Source organism: Pinus tabuliformis, chromosome 4_1 (assembly GCF_031772625.1).
Source record: "Pinus tabuliformis cultivar Carrire ecotype Pingquan chromosome 4_1, CPIR1, whole genome shotgun sequence".
NCBI lineage: Eukaryota > Viridiplantae > Streptophyta > Pinopsida > Pinales > Pinaceae > Pinus > Pinus tabuliformis.
Window position 1 is genome coordinate 591,882,924 of NC_142303.1, and position 20,281 is coordinate 591,903,204.

General features: G+C 37.8%; 1 protein-coding gene and 1 pseudogene across 1 annotated transcript in view; both read right to left on the reverse strand.

Moving 5' to 3' along the window:
* Positions 1-7,665, reverse strand: part of LOC149177356 (alpha carbonic anhydrase 7-like) — a 170,857-nt gene extending 163,192 nt beyond the window's left edge. The window contains exons 1-3 of the mRNA XM_089421724.1: positions 7,477-7,665; positions 6,421-6,635; positions 6,227-6,333 (exon numbers count right to left, since the gene is read on the reverse strand). Of these exons, the coding sequence (XP_089277850.1) occupies positions 6,227-6,333; positions 6,421-6,635; positions 7,477-7,525 (371 nt within the window). The 5' untranslated portion in view covers positions 7,526-7,665. The remainder of the gene's footprint in view (positions 1-6,226; positions 6,334-6,420; positions 6,636-7,476) is intronic.
* A 6,455-nt stretch (positions 7,666-14,120) lies between these two features.
* Positions 14,121-19,804, reverse strand: LOC149177357 (plant-specific TFIIB-related protein 1-like; annotated as a pseudogene).
* Between the last annotated feature and the right edge of the window lie 477 nt (positions 19,805-20,281).

Genomic DNA, 20,281 nt, shown 5'->3' on the forward strand with positions numbered 1-20,281 from the left:
GATCTTAGCCATTGATTAGCTTTTAATCTGGGTCATTGAATGTCAACGAGAAGATTGTTTCAGGAAACTTGTGGGTCATTTGGAAAACACACCGAGAAATCAAGAGATCAAATTTCTGAAGTGAGAAGTTCTCAGGAGGAAATTCAAATCGAGTAGATTACTTGCAGTTGAGGGGCAGGGATAGCATCCAAAGAGAGAGATTTTCTCAACCGAAAAATCATCAACAGAGAGAGGGAGAGAGTGATCCAACAGATCTCACATAGAGGCTGACGCAGGGGCCACGTAGAGGCTGCGTAGAGGGTGAGAGAGAGTCTGAAATTTTGCAACAGAGTCAGTTTTAGACATCAGGAGCCGGGGTGTGAAACCGGAAGGCTAAGAGCAGTGACTCCGAGCAGCAAATCGATCAGTTGGCTGGGTGACGCAGTGCCTAGAGGGGTTGACACAGGGACTGCGTGAGGACTGCGCAGAGGCAGCAAGGCCTACCAGAGGGACCTCATCCAATGATCAGATCAACCGAGATTTTTCTCAGTGATTGTGTGAGGTAATCTCAAAAATAATTCTGCCAGTATTTCTCTCTCTGTAACTAAATAACCCTTGTGGTATTCAGGGATGTATTCAGAATTTTCTACTACTTAATAATAATAAACCCTCAGATCTGCTGCACCGGTTTTCCCTCATTGGGTTTTTCCGAGGACATTTGTCCAAAAATAACAGCCTTATTGTGTTGTATTTTCTTTCTTGCTCAGGCTCTTGTTTCCGTATAATATTTAATTAATTGAAGGTTGCAGTGTATGTATTTCGACATTTGTCGTAGGAAACTACAAGTAATTTGTTTGAAGGAATTTAACAAATAGGAGAAATATCATCAGGTGTTGCAGTAGGAATTCCAGTTTAGGAATTTTCACAGGTATAAGTCTCAAAATATGGTGAGGTTTCCCTCGTAGAAATAACTTCCCTCAGGCAAGCCAATGTCTAGGATCAAAATGTGGGTGTCACGCCCCAATGGTGCACCTCTGAGCTATGAGCTTCCTGAATCCCCTGAGTTGTGGCACCGGTGCGCTTTCGCCTCAATGGTGAAACCAATTTGAGTTTACTAATGCTCATATTATGCCTCTAACCCATGTACCCTGTAGCGAGATCAATATCTTATACTTGCGAAATTACTATTCAATCAAATCTCAGTGCAATAGTCACTTCAAAACTTAACTTCAATTACAATTTACTTCAATTAACTTAACTCAACAATAGTCACATTCATTCATAAACAACACGAATCATTTACAAAAATAACACTTCAATAAACGGGAGGGGAAACTTTCAAAACAATTTCCCCGCTGCTCTGTTGACTATAAAACTTCAATATACAAAACTTCAGTTTATAATGGACTTTAGTTCGGTTGGGCCAAACTCCAAACAGTTCCCTGCCACAACCCTTCGACCTACACACAACCTTAATACAAAAATACCCCATTGTGTACCGCCTTCAACAATACTTCGTTCCACAAGCTCGCATAACTTCCTTTCGCAGCTAGCTTTAGAGAGCAAGCTCCTTCGTGAGACCCAACTCTCTTCTTCCTTCATTGTCTCCTTCTTGTCTTGCAATGAGAGGTTGTTGATTTTTGGTTGATTGATGTTCTAACTCCTCTCCTCTCATCTTATATATATGAGTCGCCCTCCATGAATAGTCATGTCTCTTCCAAGGGATGTGTCAGTTGGGCATTCGAGCCAACCTTCCTTCATTCAAGGTGACCATAAACCCCAAATATAATGTCGCATCATTTGTCGCATACAATCTTTCCTTTGGTTCACCTTCGGTCATGTGCCTTCATGTCCCATCCTCGCTCGCGTACCTTTGCAACTCTAGCAGACACGTCTAAACTGGGCACACCTTGTCATCGGTCGGGCGCATCTTGGCTAGGCGCGCCTTGTCTTCGGTCAAGTGCGCCTCGGCTAAGCACCCTCGTCATATCAGCTCTCCAATTCGTTCCAATCATTCCACCGAACTCATCTCGGGTGCGTTCTTCGTGCGCTTGTCTCACCAGATTCTTTCCATTGAACTCATCTCGGGCGCGCTCTTTATGCCGACCAAATCATTCCACTAAACTCAACTCGCCCTAACTCAGGCATGCTCGGGTGCCATCCCTAAGGGCTTGACATCACCCCCACCCCCTGCACTTCAAAATGGTTGTCTTCCTCGACAAGACACCCCTTGGTAAGCTTCTTAACCAAAGCCTGAAGATTGTCCTCATCATGAACAACCTTCGCATCAACTGATTTCATTAATACAAAAGAATCTCATCTCAACATATATGCCATGTCTATTCATGTATTGCAACCTGTAAGAATGACATGTGTTGGATCCCCTCGTGCAATCGACTAGTCAGGTAGCTAATCTGACCATAGCATCAACTACACAAGAACACATGCACCCAAACATGTGCAACCATTCTCACCTCTTCCCTATCATACAATCTTTCCTCTGGTTCTGCTCATTATGAGGTGTCATTTAATGGCATCTCAAGCCCCCAGGGGTCTCACCATCTCAAGAAAGTTACAATGAGCCCATCTCCTTCATGAGCTTCAAAAAGATGGTGTGGGGAAGTCATATGACTTCCCTTTCCACATCACAAGGCCATCTCTCTTCGTCTCCGAGAAGAATCCCCCCATGCCCAGTATGAACCCTCCATACTTCTCTACAATATAATTTATCAAAAGTGGATAGGAATACCTACCCATACTCTCTTCCATCAACTTCATCGAACTTGGATCGTTATGGCCTAGTATATTTGTCTTTACGGTTCCATCTCGATCCACAGACATCCCTCCATCTTCATGCTCTTCTAGGTCTGGTTCCTACTCCAAACTCTCAACCCATCTATCAACATCTTCTCCTCTAAATCAACATACTCCTCTTCATGTTGATCCAACCTCTCAAACATCTCATGAAACTCATATTCCAGTTTTCCTACCTCCACATGAATGGCTCCTCTCATGAACCTCATATTCATGTTGTCCTACCTCCACACAAATGGCTATCATCCTGCATTCTCCTACCATAGCTCCACGATAGGAACAATCATTAGCTCCTTCATTCCTACATGAATGAACAGTTTCCCCAAGTGCGGTATTGGCACAGCCTCTTACTCAATTGTAAACTCTATACCAAGTACAACTTCATAGTCATCCATCCTAATGATATTGAAGTCCACCTTTCCTTGCCAACTTCCAATCTTCATCGAAACATCCGTCGCTATCCCAAGGACTCTGCTTCCTTCTTAATTCACCGCTTTAAAAGATGCATGGGTTGGAACGAACCACAGTCCTAATCTCCTAGCCACATCTTCTTTCATGAAGTTGTGAATGCTCCACTATCCAAGATAGCCATAACTAGACTCCCAACTATATCCATCTTCACGAAATTTAGCTTCCTCCTTTCCGGATCATGTTTCAAGGTAGCTTCCTTCATCGTAGTTGCTCCTAAAACCTGCATAACTCCTGATGCACGAGAACCTTGTTCTCTCTCTTCCTTCTCGACTTGCTGCAAAGTTATCGCCTTCTTCATTAATGGAAAATGCTTGGTCATGTGCTCTTCACTGCACAACCAACACACAAGAGGTTTCTTCCCCTTCGGAAAGCCACCCAACTTTGTTCCATCTTCCTTCGAAGGCTTCTCTTTCCCTTTATCTGCTTTCTTCCTCCTCTCGCCTTGCTCCTTCCCTTATGTCTTGCATTCACAGTAATCTAGAAGCTTGTCCACAACAATGACGGCTTCTTCAAGAGACTAAACCTTCTGCCTCTTTACTTCAACTTGAGCCTATGGTTGCAACCCAATCACAAAATTGAACAAACTATCCTTCTTCTTGGCCATATCCAGAAGCTCCAACATCAGACTTGAATACTCCCTCACATGTGTTTGCAGGCTCCCTACTTGCTTAACGAACCTCTCCTTCGCTCTCGCACCCCAAGTCTCATCTTGTGGTCCAAAATGAGCTATCAAGGCTTCCTTCATCTTCTTCCATGTGGTGATGTCCTCTGTCATGTTACCAAAAGTAATATGTTTCGCTTGCCTTCTCTACCACAACAATTCTTATTTCCCCCCCCTCCGAAGTCACCCCGGATAAGTCCAAGTTCTGCTCCATATCCCAAATAAAGTCACCTAATATATTTGTGTTCCTCGCACCATCGTATGATTTTGGTTCCTTTACTTTCACGTGGTCAGAATTGTCGAACAAACCCTTACCAAAAACCTTCTTCAAAACTGCTAACTCATCCATCATGGTAATATAAAAAAACAAGGTTATAAAGAAGATGGCTATGTCGTTTTCCCTCTATGGGAGAAAGGCTATCCTATCCTCTAGATATGGCAAGGATCAGCAAATGGTTAGAACTTTGGGGTAACACGAATAGGAATTGACATAATTGTTGATGTTGTTTTAAAAATAAAATAATACAAACTTTAAGAAATCCACTTAGAATGCTAGTTGATTCTATTTTCTACAACAACCACATAACATTCATGACATAAATCTAAGCTAAATTATATTCACAAATTTAAAGAAAATTTTCCAATTCTTTTTTTAAACAAAATTCTCTCTAAAAAAATCACAACTATCTTTTATTTTCAACAAACTTCTCCATAAAAAATTTCACAATTATCTTTTATTTTCATTAAATGTATATAACACTCTCTCTCTCTCTCTCTCTCTCTCTATATATATATATATATAATGGTTTCAAAAATTCTGAAACAAAATTACAGTCTTCAAAGGACTACAGGAACACGGGGACAAAAGAAAAAAAATATATCAAGAGAAAAGTATCACTTGGACGTATTCAATTGTTATTGTTACTCTTACTCTTCCCCAATGGATTTGCAGGGTTTAGAGAGGTGAATGGGCATATTAGAATATGAAATTGAGGATTGTTTATTAGTCTGACATTGTGGCAAACGTATATAAATCCTACCGAACAATCGAGGTCAATATTACATTAACACAGCAAGAAAAGAGGAGAAGCAAAGAAAATCTGCATACCTAGATATCATTGTGTTATGAAATGACCAATATTTTTAGGATTCTAATTCCGGTGGAATAAGCTTACTATGAGATGTAATTCTCACTTACATACATAAAAGAATCTCCAGGGTGCATACACACAAGAATCTCTGCTGATATAGGACACAATTAAAACAAAACCACCTAAACTGAGAAAGAGGGTTGGCTTGGATTTCAAGGAAGATTTGAATAAATCTGTAGCTTTTGGAGGCTTTAACAGACCTTCACTTTGATGATCAATACAATCCTCCCTACCACCTCAAGTACCACGACAATTACTACTACAATTTGTTTCATAGGTTTTCGAAGAGCTTATATGGAACAATAATTGATGAGTGAAAGTAAATTTTGAAGGATCCTACTAGGATTCCTCAAGAAAACCTATTGTTGTACGTACAGAAGAAGATAGATAAAAGTGATATCAATGTGTGTGTCTGGGAATCAGGTATCCATGTTGTTTTGGCAGCTCTAAAATGAAAATAAGTCCAATTGAGAGGTGCAAAGAGAGTGAAAGATTGGATGAGGATGATGTGTATAGGTTCCAAAATGATTGGGGTCTCCAGGAAATGAAAATCAGGTTTTCTCATCATGAGGTCCAAACAAACCTGAATAGGAATAGGTTATTTGCCCTGTCTTCAAAACTGGCTAAGAAGAATGAGTCGTTGTTATTTTCATTAAATGCTTACTCACATATTCATCGACCACGTGCCTAAACGATCATTGGCTTTAAGTTGTGGCAGTGTAATCTAATACAAATACTCTACAGTAGAAGGCAAGAGCTAACCTGCCATGCATTACAATTACTCTTTAAAATGGTCATTGGTTGTCGGAAAGCTTTCATTTACTGTGTTAGCTTTTCCTTCACTACCCAGCATTGGCATCCAGATATTTTCCAAACAACCCTTAGATCTTGTTTCCGACATTTAAAGAGTTGAAAAGGTTGAGGAAAGAAGTAATGGAAAAATCTGAGCAAATGACCCAAACTAATTTAAATCTGAGTGCTAAATATTTGAAATATGGTGGAAAAAATTGTTGATTGCCTTGGCATCTTGGTACTATTCTTTTCTTCGACTATGAATGCACACTTCGATGCAAAACGCTTTAGCAACGCCTAAATAGCAATAATATAATTTAGGATAGCAGGGATTGAAAAGAGGGGTTTGAGATTGTACCGTTTTTCATCTACAGTGTGCTCGGCCGGGGTGTGCCAATGGATTTGACGCAATGTGAATCTTTTCCCTTCTATCTCAACACCGCCGGCGCCTTCCGACCAGTTCACCTGATGCAATACAGCCATAGGTGTAAGACAGATCGAACCCTAAACCTTTAGATGGCAAAAGCGTTAAAAGAAGGTTCACTTACTGACCATGATGTCGTGGCCCCTGTTGACAAGGGTTGCTTTTGGAGGGTAATAGATTCTGCGGAGCCTGCCCAGGTTCGGATAAATTATGGCATGTCTCTTCACCACATCGATGGGAGACTGATGCGTCCCGTTCCAGCGGGCCTTCCATTCCTCCTTGAGTTCCTCCCAGTGCTCAGGCCCCTTCGGACCCTCTTTGTACTCAAACTCACTCTCGTCCTCTGTTCGTTCACGCCAACAATATCGAGTTTCAGATTAGTTTATGCAGATTTCTATACGAAAATTTAGAAAAACAGAGTTATAAAAGATTTTCACGCCAACAATATCGAGTTTCAGATTAGTTTATGCAGATTTCTATACGAAAATTTAGAAAAACAGAGTTATAAAAGATACGAGACAAATTACCAGCTTCCTGAGACGATAGTTTATGAAGAGGATGAGGCCATAGTAAGGAAGCGAAACAAAGAATGAGCGGGACAGTAGAAGGTTTGGGTGAAAAGAGGCAAAATATAGAAAACGAAATACCATAAAACCCAGACAATGAAGCTTACCTGGTAGTCAGTTGGCCTCCTCAATCGCCTCGCCGGTCATTTATTTCTTCGATTGGGAGAAGAAGGGGCTGGCGTGTAATGTGATACGGTGGGGAAACAATAAAAATGATAGAATTTCTTTCAACGTTCGTAAGTGACTGGGCTGTGCATCCATGATGTGGAAAGCAGAAACACTTCTAAATTAGGTTCTGAATAAATCCTTTAAGAAACCCCGGTGGATGGGCTGTGCATCCATGAAAATAATAATTCCTATCCCACAGCCAATCATCCCTACTCAAGAAAAAATCTCTATAGCAAGAAGAGAATAGGTGTAATCGATTAAAAACAGGTGAGGAAATCACGTCAAAACAGGGGAGGAGAGTCAGTTCAATTGCACGGATGGCAAATTGATAGGGTGGATCATGGCTTTGATGAGGAAGGATAAGAAAATTCTGCTCTATTCTAGGGAACCAAAACCAAAGAATAAATCATGAATATGAATATGAATATAAAATAAAAACAAGAAATATACCTGTCATGGCTGCAACGTTAGTCAGTGAGTCAATGACTGGACTGTGCATCCATGAAATTGTATCCTAGATATGGAAATCAGAAACACATCTAAATTAGGTTCTGAATAAATCCTTGAAGATAGTAATTCCACAGCCAATCATCCCTACTCAACATCCTTGAAGATAGTAATTCCTATCCCACAGCCAATCATCCCTACTCAACATACATTAGGCACTAAATAGACTGCAAATTGCATCCATCCATCCATCGCAGACTGCAAATTGCATATGCAAAATACCAAAGAAGAGAAGAAAATAAATATAATAGGTGGAAAACAAAATTAAACAAATCTAACAGACATTATTACAGAAATTTGTTGGAAAAATAAAGTATCCATTACCTGACCCTGCATCCACAAAAGCATGAAAGAATCCCTAGAGCTGATCAGCCGCTCCCTGAGTACATTGGTTCTTGCAACCTCCCTGAGTGCATTGATTCTTGCACCAGTGCATCCTTACTCAGCTGGCCTAAAATTAAAATTAAACTCCCAGACTTCGGCTCTTTCATTTCCGTTAGAGAGATTTGAATTAAATTGGTGAGCAGGCGAGGCGAAGGATTTTATAAACGGAGCGGAGCGGATGGCTTTTTAGTCGAAAAAGCTTTTCTCTGTCAATTCTTTCCCTCACGCCCTTCCACCATACTTACTTACGCTCCCACTCTGCAATCCAACGGCGATTATCATCCGGCTGGCTTACACGTGAGAAAATGTATTTATCGTGCGCGTGTTTTCTTGGTTATCTCATCAATCGCTTTCTCACGGTAAATTACAATTTACTCTTAGTTACCAAACACTCTTGAAACACGAAATTACAATTTACACACCACATAGCAATACAATATTCTATTCGCCCTATGAAAATTGGAGCATAAAACCCTTTTTACCGATGGGTGGAATTATAAACTGAAGTGGTGCAACGTAAAACTAAGTTGGTGCTTTTTTGGGAATGTAAATTATAAAAGTGGATATATAAATTTAGTAAGAGTAGTTAATGTAAATCAAAGTAAATTTAGTAAGTGTTCTTTTAAATGTAAATTAAGTTGTGTATTTTAAAGGTATGTAAATATAATTTTAAAAACTTACGTTTACTCTTTATATTTATGTTTCCACTCATATTTATTCTAAATACATAAGAAGTTCGGAACTTTTTCATGAATGTGTATAAGTTTGTTTGTTTTTTTTTTTTACTTTTCATTTTTTTAAAGTCATTTATTTTTTGTTTTAGGGATTAGTTTAGATTGTTATATTATACTTATAGAATTATTGGAAAATGTTTGTATTCATAATAAAAAGTCACATTTAAAATATATTCATTCATAATCTAAAAATTATTTACTCATAATCAAATTTTTAAACATGGATCTAATATCTTATTTGAATTTTAATAGCAAATAAGCCACTTTCATAAATCTATTTCAATAGATATTTGAGTGCATGCATATATTTATAATGGTTCATAATGGTTTCAGATATGTTTATGTAATTTCCAAAAGTGTTTTTTGTTTGGGATAAGGTTGTTCATTCCTTGCTTGTAAGGGAAGAAATATAATCTAAGATGATTTAGTTGGGATTTTTTCTTCAAGGTCAAAATCCAATGACTAACATTTTTGGTATAACCAGTTATCTATGAGGAACAAAACCCTCAAAAATTTTATCTTTGTCTAATTTCACTTTAAATAGAAATGAGAAAAAAAGTATTTATTGTGACTTCCCTTTCCTTGTATGAGTGGAAGCCATTGAGCTTGAAGTCATGCCTCATATATTCTTTGACATGGCCATACCTAATTTACTTGTCCAAAGAAGAGAATTTATGCAAATAAAAGGGCATTGGTTTATGGAATCTCACATGTAGGCTTGTTCTCTTTTCTTTTCTTGACAAGCAAAATGGTAAGTTTACTTTTTTAGTATGGTTTTTTCTTTTTTTTGCAATAAATATAGTCATAGCATTTAAAGTTTATATTTCTTACCTAAAAGGATGAGACTAAAAAGAAAGGGATTAAATCATTATTCACTTACATAAAAAGAATATAAAATGAGTGAAAAATAATATATAATATAATATATATATATATATATATATGGAATATTTAAAATTGAAAATTATATTAATATAAAGTTATATATTAATGTAAATTATATAATATTTAATAAACAATTTAACTGATTATCATATTTAGTAACATACATATTTTTCTATAACCATATTACATATTTAATTAATTATTTGATAAATATATTACTTAATTATTTAATAAACATTTATTAATCTTTATCCTAACTCCCTCATATATGAATATTTATATAAATTAAAAGAGGATAATACTTATTTATTTAAATAAATATACATGATAAACAAGTTAGCTAATTTAATTTAACTAATTATTTAGTTAATAAACTTTCAATTTTACCTTAATTTATCCCATGATAATATAGGTTTTTACATATAGTTGATTTAGTTGTATAGAGGATTAAAATTTTAATGTTCTCAATTTAGGTTCATGAATAATTTTAGTTATTTATTAACGAATATATTTAGTTACATTTGATTTAAATAAAAATTATTAAATCTAACAAATTAACTAATTAATTAACTAACCAATTAATAAACTTTCCCCTAACTCTTGGTCCAGTCAAATTTAGCTGTAGTCCAGTCAATTCTAACCGTTTCCTTTGGTCAAAATTAGTTGTTTCTTTCTAGCCGTTTGAATGATGGGTCTCTCTATTTAATTTGTTGCCATGATCTGGTTCTTCATCTTGTCCTGACGATGAACCACACTTGCTGGTTTGAAATGCGTCGACAAATGAATTTTGATGTGATTATCGCCGAAAACATTTCTCATGAAATTAGGGAATATATTTACTATGAATATATAATATATAATCGTTATGATAAGTTTTATCACCATGTAGTGAAATGCCTTGATTGTAACTTTTTTAGTGGCTAGGGAAAACCTTATCCATCTACAACCTTTGAAACTTTTTGAAGAAACCTTTCTAGTAGTATATATTCCTCTCCTTGTGTCAGTTGAAGGACTTGTGTACCCTTCCTAGAGAAGGGACATCATTAGCACTAGATTGTATTTTTTTTTTTTGTTAATGGTCTCTTTGGTTGTTATCACTTCCTCAAACCTACGTTAAAGGTCCATAATCACCATGGAGGTTTTTGATAACCACAAGGAAGAACCCTATGCTACTATGTTTAGATCTTTTGCTCGTGGAAAATGCCTAGAGAAGAGTAAGTTTGTGAAGCGAGTTTAGCCATCCCCGAGATGGATATGCCTCTATAGTTGAAGAGGAAAGCCATAATGTTGCACAAGTAAGCTCTTATTGAAAAGTTTACTAGTCTTTTTTGCACCCTCAAGAAGTCCAAGCATGGATCTCAAAGTGCCAAGCTATTGTCCCATGTCAAATCACTGGTTATTATTGTGGCCAAGATTATTATTTGTTTTTATTTGACAACAAGGAAGAACAAGATAAAATATTTAAATCAACTCCCTGCTTCATCAATTCCAAGGGATAATTCCTTACCCACTAGACCTTGGACTTTGATTCATTCATGGAAATATCAACTATGCTAGTGCGAGTGAGATCGCCACATCTCCCAATCCTTTTATAAGACAAAGATTCTCAATAACAAAATAGGAAACAATTTGGGTCATTATATAGATTGGGCTTATCTTAAGAGGAATATTTACTCTTGTGCTAGAATTTGGTTAGAAATAAATCTACAAAAGGGTATGCCAAAGGCAATCCAATTCAATATGGAGGGTTGGAGCTATGCATAGACCCTTGATGATGATTAAATTCTCTTTAGGTGTAACTCTTGTCATGATTATAGTCACTTTATAAAAGGTTGTTAAAAAATCCAAAGAACGTGACACCATTTAAAGTGGGGCCTTGTTTCCTTAAACAAAGAACATGAATCATATAAACAAGTATCTAGAAGGTATAAGAAGTGATAGCCCAAGGGATATTTCTGTGCAAAAAGACCTCCAAACCAACAACATATTGGGTGTAATTGAGCAAGAATATGAGGAAAAAGAAATGGTGGAAATAAATAAAATTGATCCACCAAATCAAGAGGAACCCACTAGAATCGAAACCCATGAGGACCAACTGGAAGTGGTAGAGAAAATTCCAAAGCCTCGGTCACTGCGTTCAATCAAAATCTCATATATTTTAGTATCAAACAATTTGAAGGCATCTACACTTGTGGTTTTGACACCCTCCCTGTTATAGGTCATTTTGTCACATCCAATCAAATGGCTATGAAACAGGATCAATCAACATCCATTGACACTTTTCATTCATCCCCAGCAAATTCAAGAGAATCCTCTCTCCAAAAGTTCCAAGAATTATGGGTTAAACCACTCAAAACCCTAATTTTTGGACCCATCACACTTAGGCTTCACGCAAATTGCATTGTTGCAAGTTGTACATAGAGAAACTACAATGACTAGAACATGTTGCTTTCACTGTAAGTGTGATAACCCTTGGAATTCAGTAAAAACAATAAAAATCTAATCTTCTCTTTCTAAACGCTTCCCAAGTGGTTTTAATTATTTACTATTGGATTAGATCTCGAACTCCTACTCTTGACGCCTTATCTCTTATGCCTATAACTTATCTTCCCTCTAATGTGGATCTAAGTACTAGAATGGAAAATCCAAAACCACCTCTTTTACCCTATAAATACACTACCTCCCATAGAGTCTAGGTTGGCTTTTGGAGACTCTTAGTTATGCCCTGTGTTGTTGCTTTGTGCCTAAGGATCCATTATCCATCCATGCATTTGAGTTGTGATTGAAGACTTGCTTTGTGGCAAAGGAAGGACAAGATAGTTGGGATGCATCTACAAGTTCAAGATTTGAAAGGGTTGTATCTTCTCCTACATTCATTAATATAAAAAGTGTTTTGTTTTCCTATACTTGTGTCTCATTTATGCATATGTAGAACAATGTCTTCTTGACTCATTATTTGGAAATGTTATTATATGTTATTTGTATATTTTGGTTCTCTTTCATGTTTTAGTTGTTTTGCAGGTTCCATTTTTAGCATTTGGAGTTGGAGTTGGAGCTTACAAGCAAGGAGAAGAGGAGAGCTTGCATTGGATTCCAGGTAAGTCTTTCTTCCATATTCTAAACTCTCTAAGGAAAACATAAGTCATTTTGTCTATGTTGTTTCTAGATCAAGCCACTAGATCTAGGGAGTTTGCTTCTGTCCACATAAGGAAATTATTCATCAAACAACTTGGCAAACATACTAGGGAACGAGATGTTCCTTTAGTGGTTTCCTTTGCCTACTCTTTTCGGACCTTTGAAAATGACTCAATTTGACTTGTTCAAACAGTTATCAGTCTTAGGAAAGTATAATTATGAGCTTTCTAGGGTTTGTTTTTCGTCTTTTGTGTTGGACACCTAATCCTCTAAGGGTTGGTGTGGAAGCTAAACAACCAAAGGGAGTCTAAGAGACCACTTGGAATATGAATCCAAGGGTCACACCATGTGCTATAAATGTATATCATTGTCAATAATAGATGTACTCTCATGCTTATCATTCATCCTATGTGTCTGCCATGTATGTGTTTAACATGGTATCAGAGCACAGGCCATGCCTGGGCATTTTCAGATTCTGTTAGCTCTGCAAGAAATTGTCTGCCATTTCTCTATTTATAGAAATATTCTAATGTTTCTTTGTTGCACCTCGGTGCTCTAGCAAACCATTTCATTAGTCTTTGTGAATGTGTATGCATTGAGTGTTGGTTGGAATCTTGAAAATTGTGCATTGAGACTGTTATACTGGAAGTCGTTGGAGGTTGTGTTACTTCATTACCATGACTGACTGTGTTAATTATTTTACCGAGTGACTGTGTGTTGTTTGCACACCGAGAGCTTGCTTATAACGAGTTTTACGGGGATGGTTGCTTTCTCTATCCCTTTCCTGGAAGGCATTGTCACAATACTCATGCATTTCATAACCCCATTTGAAACATAACTCTCCCCGCTCCCTGCAGCCACGTACCAATCAACATCAGAAATTCTTCAATCACATCCATGCTGGACCCCTAGAGGAATGGGAAGGCATGTCAAATATTGGTATGTCAAACTCTGTCACAACAACAATTCATGAAAATGTTCGCAAGCATTCTGTGGGACGCATTCGAAACAACGAGAAAGCAGATCGAGCTACTGTTGAACAGGCAAATGTATACCATGCAACAAAAGAGAATGGAGAGGAGTTGGCTATCAAAGTCTATAAAACTTCTATTCTTGTATTCAAGTAAGTTCCTTACCGTGTTTTGATGAAATATTTAGCTGACTTTGAATCTAATCTTGCGATAATCCAATCCCTTCCCTTTCAACACCTCGACATCCATACCTCCTTGGACCATACCATTCAACTCCTCTCCCGGTGCTACCACTGCCATTTCTTGTTGAAGTTGTTGCTTTTGTCGAAGAACAACATTCCTCTCTTCTGTTAAGTTTGATATTGTTGCCATAGCCTCAGAGAGCTTTGCCTTCAACTCGCTAGGATCTTTCAGTACCACATTATCCACTGAGGGAACACTCAGTGCTACAAACAAGTGACCAGTGCCCTTGCCATCTAAGGATGGGGTGGATGTCTTGAAGTTATTGGATGAAATTGCATATTCTGATGTGAGAGAGCCTGAAACCTGACCAAAGGACTACAAAGTTGAATTACTCAAGCCTGATCCAACACTGTGGGTAAGATCGGGGAGAACTATGGCACTGGAAAAACCCGAAGTCACAGTCACAGAAGAGTCCAAGGTAGAAGTAACATTAAAACATCCACCATTAGCATCAACTCTTGTAGCAGAAGCACGACCCAATGCCACTGCTGTCATTGGAAATGCCTTTTCTGGAGGAACTGCTGGTGTGTAATTGCTTGGCAGTAGATCATTCCAATTTTCAAGTAACTCTTTGTAGACTTTATGCAAAGTTACCTCAGTGAGCCCAGTCACTTTGCAAATTTCAGCTTGTGTTTTTTGTTTGTCTTCTAGTTGACAAGATAGATAGATGGTAGCTGCAGAGATGCTAATGGGATTTCTTCGCGTACAGAAGCATTTGTCAATTACTACTTCTCCAATGTGGGTTGCCAGATCCTGAGTCGCTTTGTTCAGTTGAAGTAGACTACAAAATCGTGGCATGTGAACAGAGATCGAATTGTTGTTAATGGGCTGACTTAACTTTAGAGCATCACCTAATATTTTAATATACTTTCCAATTTCCTTCTGCTATACATTAATTGTTGCAGAAATCTCCTGCAACATTTGGGGCTCCTGCGCCTCGCAGATAGCCTGAACGAGCTATGAATCTGCTCCCATCTTGATCACACATCTGAAAAGACCTTGTGATTTATGGGTCAGTACCTGGTGCAAATGTTGGCTAGCTATGCAAGAGCATATGCATAAGGAGTTCCATAAGGTTGAAGCAGGCAAAGTGATTAATTGATGGCATTCGCAAGAAAATTAATTAAATTCATCCATAAGGCTAAGATTATTCAGTTGACCAATCGAACTTTGCTAAACCGCCTAACCACTTTGTCTAGCTAAATCACAGTCATTCTCCAAGTTAAATATGTTTTCTGAGTTGGGTCTTCCATAATTTGAGTAGTCAGGCTTGTCCTTTGGGAATTCTATAGTTGCAAGAAAAAGAAAAAAGAAAAAACAAATAGTTATCATTTTCAAAAATTGCAGTCTCCATCAAAGTCTCACTCATGTTTTGGGCACATAGAGTTTGATTTTTTTTGGAGTTTCCCTTGGTCATTATTGTGAGGGAGTATAGCAAGCTCAAACATCCAAGTTTTTTGAATCTCCTTTTTTGTTGAGTTTGCATTGTTGATAAAATGGCTAAAATTACCACTTTATTAGAGTTATTAAGAACTCTAATCATCTCTACTGGTGAAAGCACACTTAAAGTCAACAAAGACACTCTCAAATATATTCAAACCTCTCTGCAAAATGCACAAGAACGGATTGATTTTTTTCAGCTTGAATCTCAAGAGCAACAGGAAGAATTACAGTAGTGGAGTCATCATTCTGAACCCGTTTCTGTTCAGAACATTGAAACAGACTCCCATAACCAGCAAATTGATCAGATCATTGAGCCCCTCTCAGGAGCAGTTGTACATGCAGATGCAGAAACTCAGTCTGCACTTTCCAAGTCGGTCATCAAACCTTGGGAAGAGCTTGTCCACAACAAGCACATAATTGGTCTTGGATATGACAAGGATTAATCAAAGCCCATTCAGTTTCAGAGTGTTGGATTCCTTCATGATAGTTCACCTTCAGTTGTTCCAGATTCTGCTCCTCTTCCACAACAACAACAACAAATTGTGAAATGCCAACACTGTGACCGAGTTGGCCATGTGAAAGATAATTGTTTTGATCTTCATCCATGTAAGCACTATCATAAAACTAGTCACTCTTCAAACAGATGCTTCAAAAACAAGCCTCTTGCAAGAACAAAGATTCATCTTGGATAGATCACTTCTTGGCAATCGACATCAACAACCAAGAATATATTTCAGTCATATGTCTGAACTTGCTCTAGAGTATTGAACAGTCTTGCAGTTGAGTTTTCTACATCATCTCACCTTGTATTCAAGAGGGGGGGAAGTGATGATCATCTACAAACTTCAAAGTCGCATCAAGCGAGCCTGAGCCACAACCTACCATACCAGATTCAGAGTTGTAGCCAGAGACAAATATGCCCTTGAGCATGCCTTCAATTGGTGATGCCTTTTCAAAGAATTGGCGACACTTCCTCTAGCAGAAGACTTCAGTTTCTTGCCAATTTTGGAAGAGTTCCAGGAATTGCATTAAGCATTCCAGAGTTGTTGGTCATCCTTAAATCATTGTAGGTTGAGAACTCCCTTTTCAGGTTCAGGTTCTCCCTTTTTATGCGGGGTGAGACCTCCCTTTCATGGTTGAAGGTTTCCCTCTTCAAAACATCAGGAGCACTTCCTCTAGCAGAATACCTCAGCTTCATGCCAAATTTGGAAGAGTTCCGGGAATTGCACTAAGCATTCGAGTGTTGGTGGTCATCCTTAAACCACCTCCCTTATACCAACATTTCAGAGAGCACATTCAACCTAGTGTTGCCATGCATTTTTGCACATTTTGTATTACAACTCTCTTCTGGACTCATACATACCCCTTCGGATTAGGGGGGGGAATGTTGGACACCTAATCCTCTAAGGGTTGGTGTGGAAGCTAAACAACCAAAGGGAGTCCAAGAGACTGCTTGGAATATGAATCCAAGGGTCACACCATGTACTATAAATGTATATCATTATCAATAATAGATGTACTCTTATGCTTATCATTCATCCTATGTGTTTGCAATATGTGTGTTTAACATTTTGAGAAAAATCATCCCCAACGATTTTTTGTTCTGAGACAAAGCGACCTAGTGCACTTGTCTTTCTCTGTAAGTGTGATGAATCACACTAGTTATCATATATAGAATGTGATGGTCTTGTAGGATGAAAATATTTGCATTTTTATGCCTTTCTCTCAATTATTTTTTTATTGCAGTGGTTTTTCCTGAGTCTCTGAACTTGTCATTGTCTCTGTAAAACTAACAACCCATTTAAATTTGAGTGTGATTGTCGTTTTATGAGAGTTTACTTGTTTTTGTTTTTTCTTGTCAATTAAGGTTTTTTATCACTTCTCTTGATTGTTGATTTGATAAAAGATTTTCTTATTATAGTTTCAGTCTGTGTGAATTCTTTTGATTCAATAATCTAGTTGCATTTCATTTTTCATTGCATTTGAAAATTGAAAAGGAAAAGAAAATAAATTTTTCATTTTCTTCATGCATTAGGGCTTTGAATTGAATTGGAATAGTACATTTGAAGATCTTAATTAGGAAGTTCTTGTTTGTTGCATCATTGTTTGAAACTTCTTCCTTCCCTTAGATAGATCTTCATTGAACGAAAAAGGGTTCTTTTAATCATGCTAGTTTCATTATAGGAAGTTCAGGTGAATTTGTTTCATGAGACTTGAAACTAAAACTTTAATCAAGATTAACTTTAAAATTTATTCAACTAAACTAAGGAGAATTTGGAATATTAATGACACACATAGTGGTCTAGGCTAGAAGACGTGTTTTGGTTTCATTAAATGTAGGAGTTGTCGTTACTTGTTAGCGTTACATCCCAGACATTGTTGGTTTTCCACGTACATTGGAGTATATCAGAATGTTCTTCCACGTACCTTCGAGTATTCAGGACTACACTCCACATACATCTGAGTATATCGAAACACCCCCATCATACGGTTACGCATTAGACAACACTACTACGAACTGCGCTTCCACGTACCTTTGGGTATATTTTAGAAGTCCCCATTAGGTTGCAATACTACCATAGGTAACTGAATTGGCTGCCTTGTTAATTGTGATACCCTGAACATAGCAATCAGGGAGATTGCCTTCACATACCAACAACGGTATATTGCAGTTCACAGTGACTTGGTAATCCCTTTTAGCTAGTTACCCCTTCTTATTTTTCTAAAATTAATTAATCCACCATGGAAGAACACCCTGAACACCCCAGTCTTTCACATAGAATGCAAATATTTCCTCCTCTACCTCCAAAGGAAACACCTAGTCATCGTAAGAACAAGAAAATGCAAATGACCGAACCTGGTGCATTGAAAGCTACCCCTTCTGGAACCACATTTGAGATTAATCAACCAGAATCGTCACTTCCTACCGAACCCGAAATTACATCTTTACAAACTGGTGAGCTTGAAGTAGTTGAAACTGAAACTCTTGAGTCATTAGAAACTGAAATCATTGAACCTGAATTTGTATATTCAGACACTTTACAACCTAAGGATATACAACTTGAGGAACCACAAATAACTGAACCAACTACTCCAGGAACTTATTCTTCTTTTTCTTTACCTTTATCTCTACCAAAACCTATATTTTTGGGTCTTGACGGAGAACCACTTCCACCTAGTCTTTTGAGTATTGAGGAAATTCCTCAGAAAGAGTCTTCTCGACCTCGATCTCCTGTACAATTGGCAAAGACTCCTCTTTATCAAGGTTTTCCTTTTGGTACCCCTGATACTCATTTAGAATCTCCTTTACATCAAACTCCTTGTTTTAATTCACCTTTGAACTTTTCTCGACAAATTCCTTTGAGAAGTCTAACCATGTATGAGTCAACAACGATTTCTCAACCTATATTTTCTATCATGGGTGAATCGATTGAAGTTGCAACAACTTCTATGTTTTCCACTTCACCAGAACTCACTTGTATGGTGGTCCGTAAGTGCCACCTGGCTACCATTCATTGTCTGGAACCTTTCTTGGTGTGTCAACTAGTCCTTGGACTTCTCATTTACCATCTTTATCTGGAATACCATATGTTCCCTCCTTAACAAGCGCCTCACAACCTATTCAACCTATTTCACCCCAACCTCCTTTGGACCAGCAATATGGTGTGTTTCTAAATGGATTAGGACACCTACAATGACCTACTTTGTCCTATACTGGGTACCCTCGCCCTAGGGGGAAGTTGCCTCCATTCACTCCTTATCCTTCAGCTGGGGGGGAACCTATTGTTGGAATGTTCCCATCTACTGATCAAATGCTACAAGTTGGTGCTTCGCCTTATTCGATTCATGTTCCTACGGGTGCCCCATTTCCAAGAATGGTTTCTCCTCCTTGGAATCCTACCTTTCCAATTCAACCTGGTTTGGTCTTAACTAAAATGTCAACCTCTCAACCGGATTCAGATATTCCTAAGATTTCTACTTGTGAATTTGTTCAATTCATACCTCAACCTACCTAATTTATGCTTCAAATGAGTCAACTTGTTCAGGTTGTATCCCAAATACAAACTCGCTAAATGGTACTGGGGATTTCTCAAATCTTGTCTACCTAGTCTACTCAAGGTGTATTACAAACTCCATTTAACCCACTTGGTCAGATTATTCCACAGATGCAAGTTAACCAACCTACTCAAAGCATGCCATAGGTGTCAACCAGTGAGCCTAATATTGGAATGATGCAAATTCCATATAGGCAATCATTCCAAGGTATCCCACAAATTCCTGTTGGCCAAAAAACTATACCACAAATACCTTATCAAGGCCAACAGATCCAAAGTCATCCTTTCTAATCTTACCAAGTTTTTCATGGAACTGGGCAACCTGGTCTCGGTTATCCTGTTTATCAAACTCCTCCTTATCCCGATGGAATGCAAGTGCCCATATCTCAACCCATTTCACATTATCCAGGATACCCTCCATCACCGCTTAACCTTTATCCACAAGGTCAACCTCCTCAAATGGACTTTAATAGGAAATTGCTATTAATTGCAACGTTAGAGTTACTAGATCTCTCTTGGTTAACAAATGATCTAACTGTCATTCTCCTTGGTGGTCGATTATTCCAACCAAATTTTCGAGTGACATTTTGAATTTTAATGGAAAACCTGGAGAAGATCCATAAAAACATGTCATAACCTATCATTTATGGTGTTCGTCGGACTCCTTAAATGTTGACTCCATTTGTTTATGACTTTTCCAGCAAACACTTACTAGTTCGACAACTAAGCTGTATGTTGAATTACCTAGAGCCTCATTTAACAACTTTAACGCATTGGAAACCATGTTTTTAACCCATTTCCAATTAACCATCCATTATGAAACTAGTACTGAGCTTTTGACCTCCTTAAAGCAATTTGACTCTACTCATATATCCAATCATATACATGAGTGGAGGCG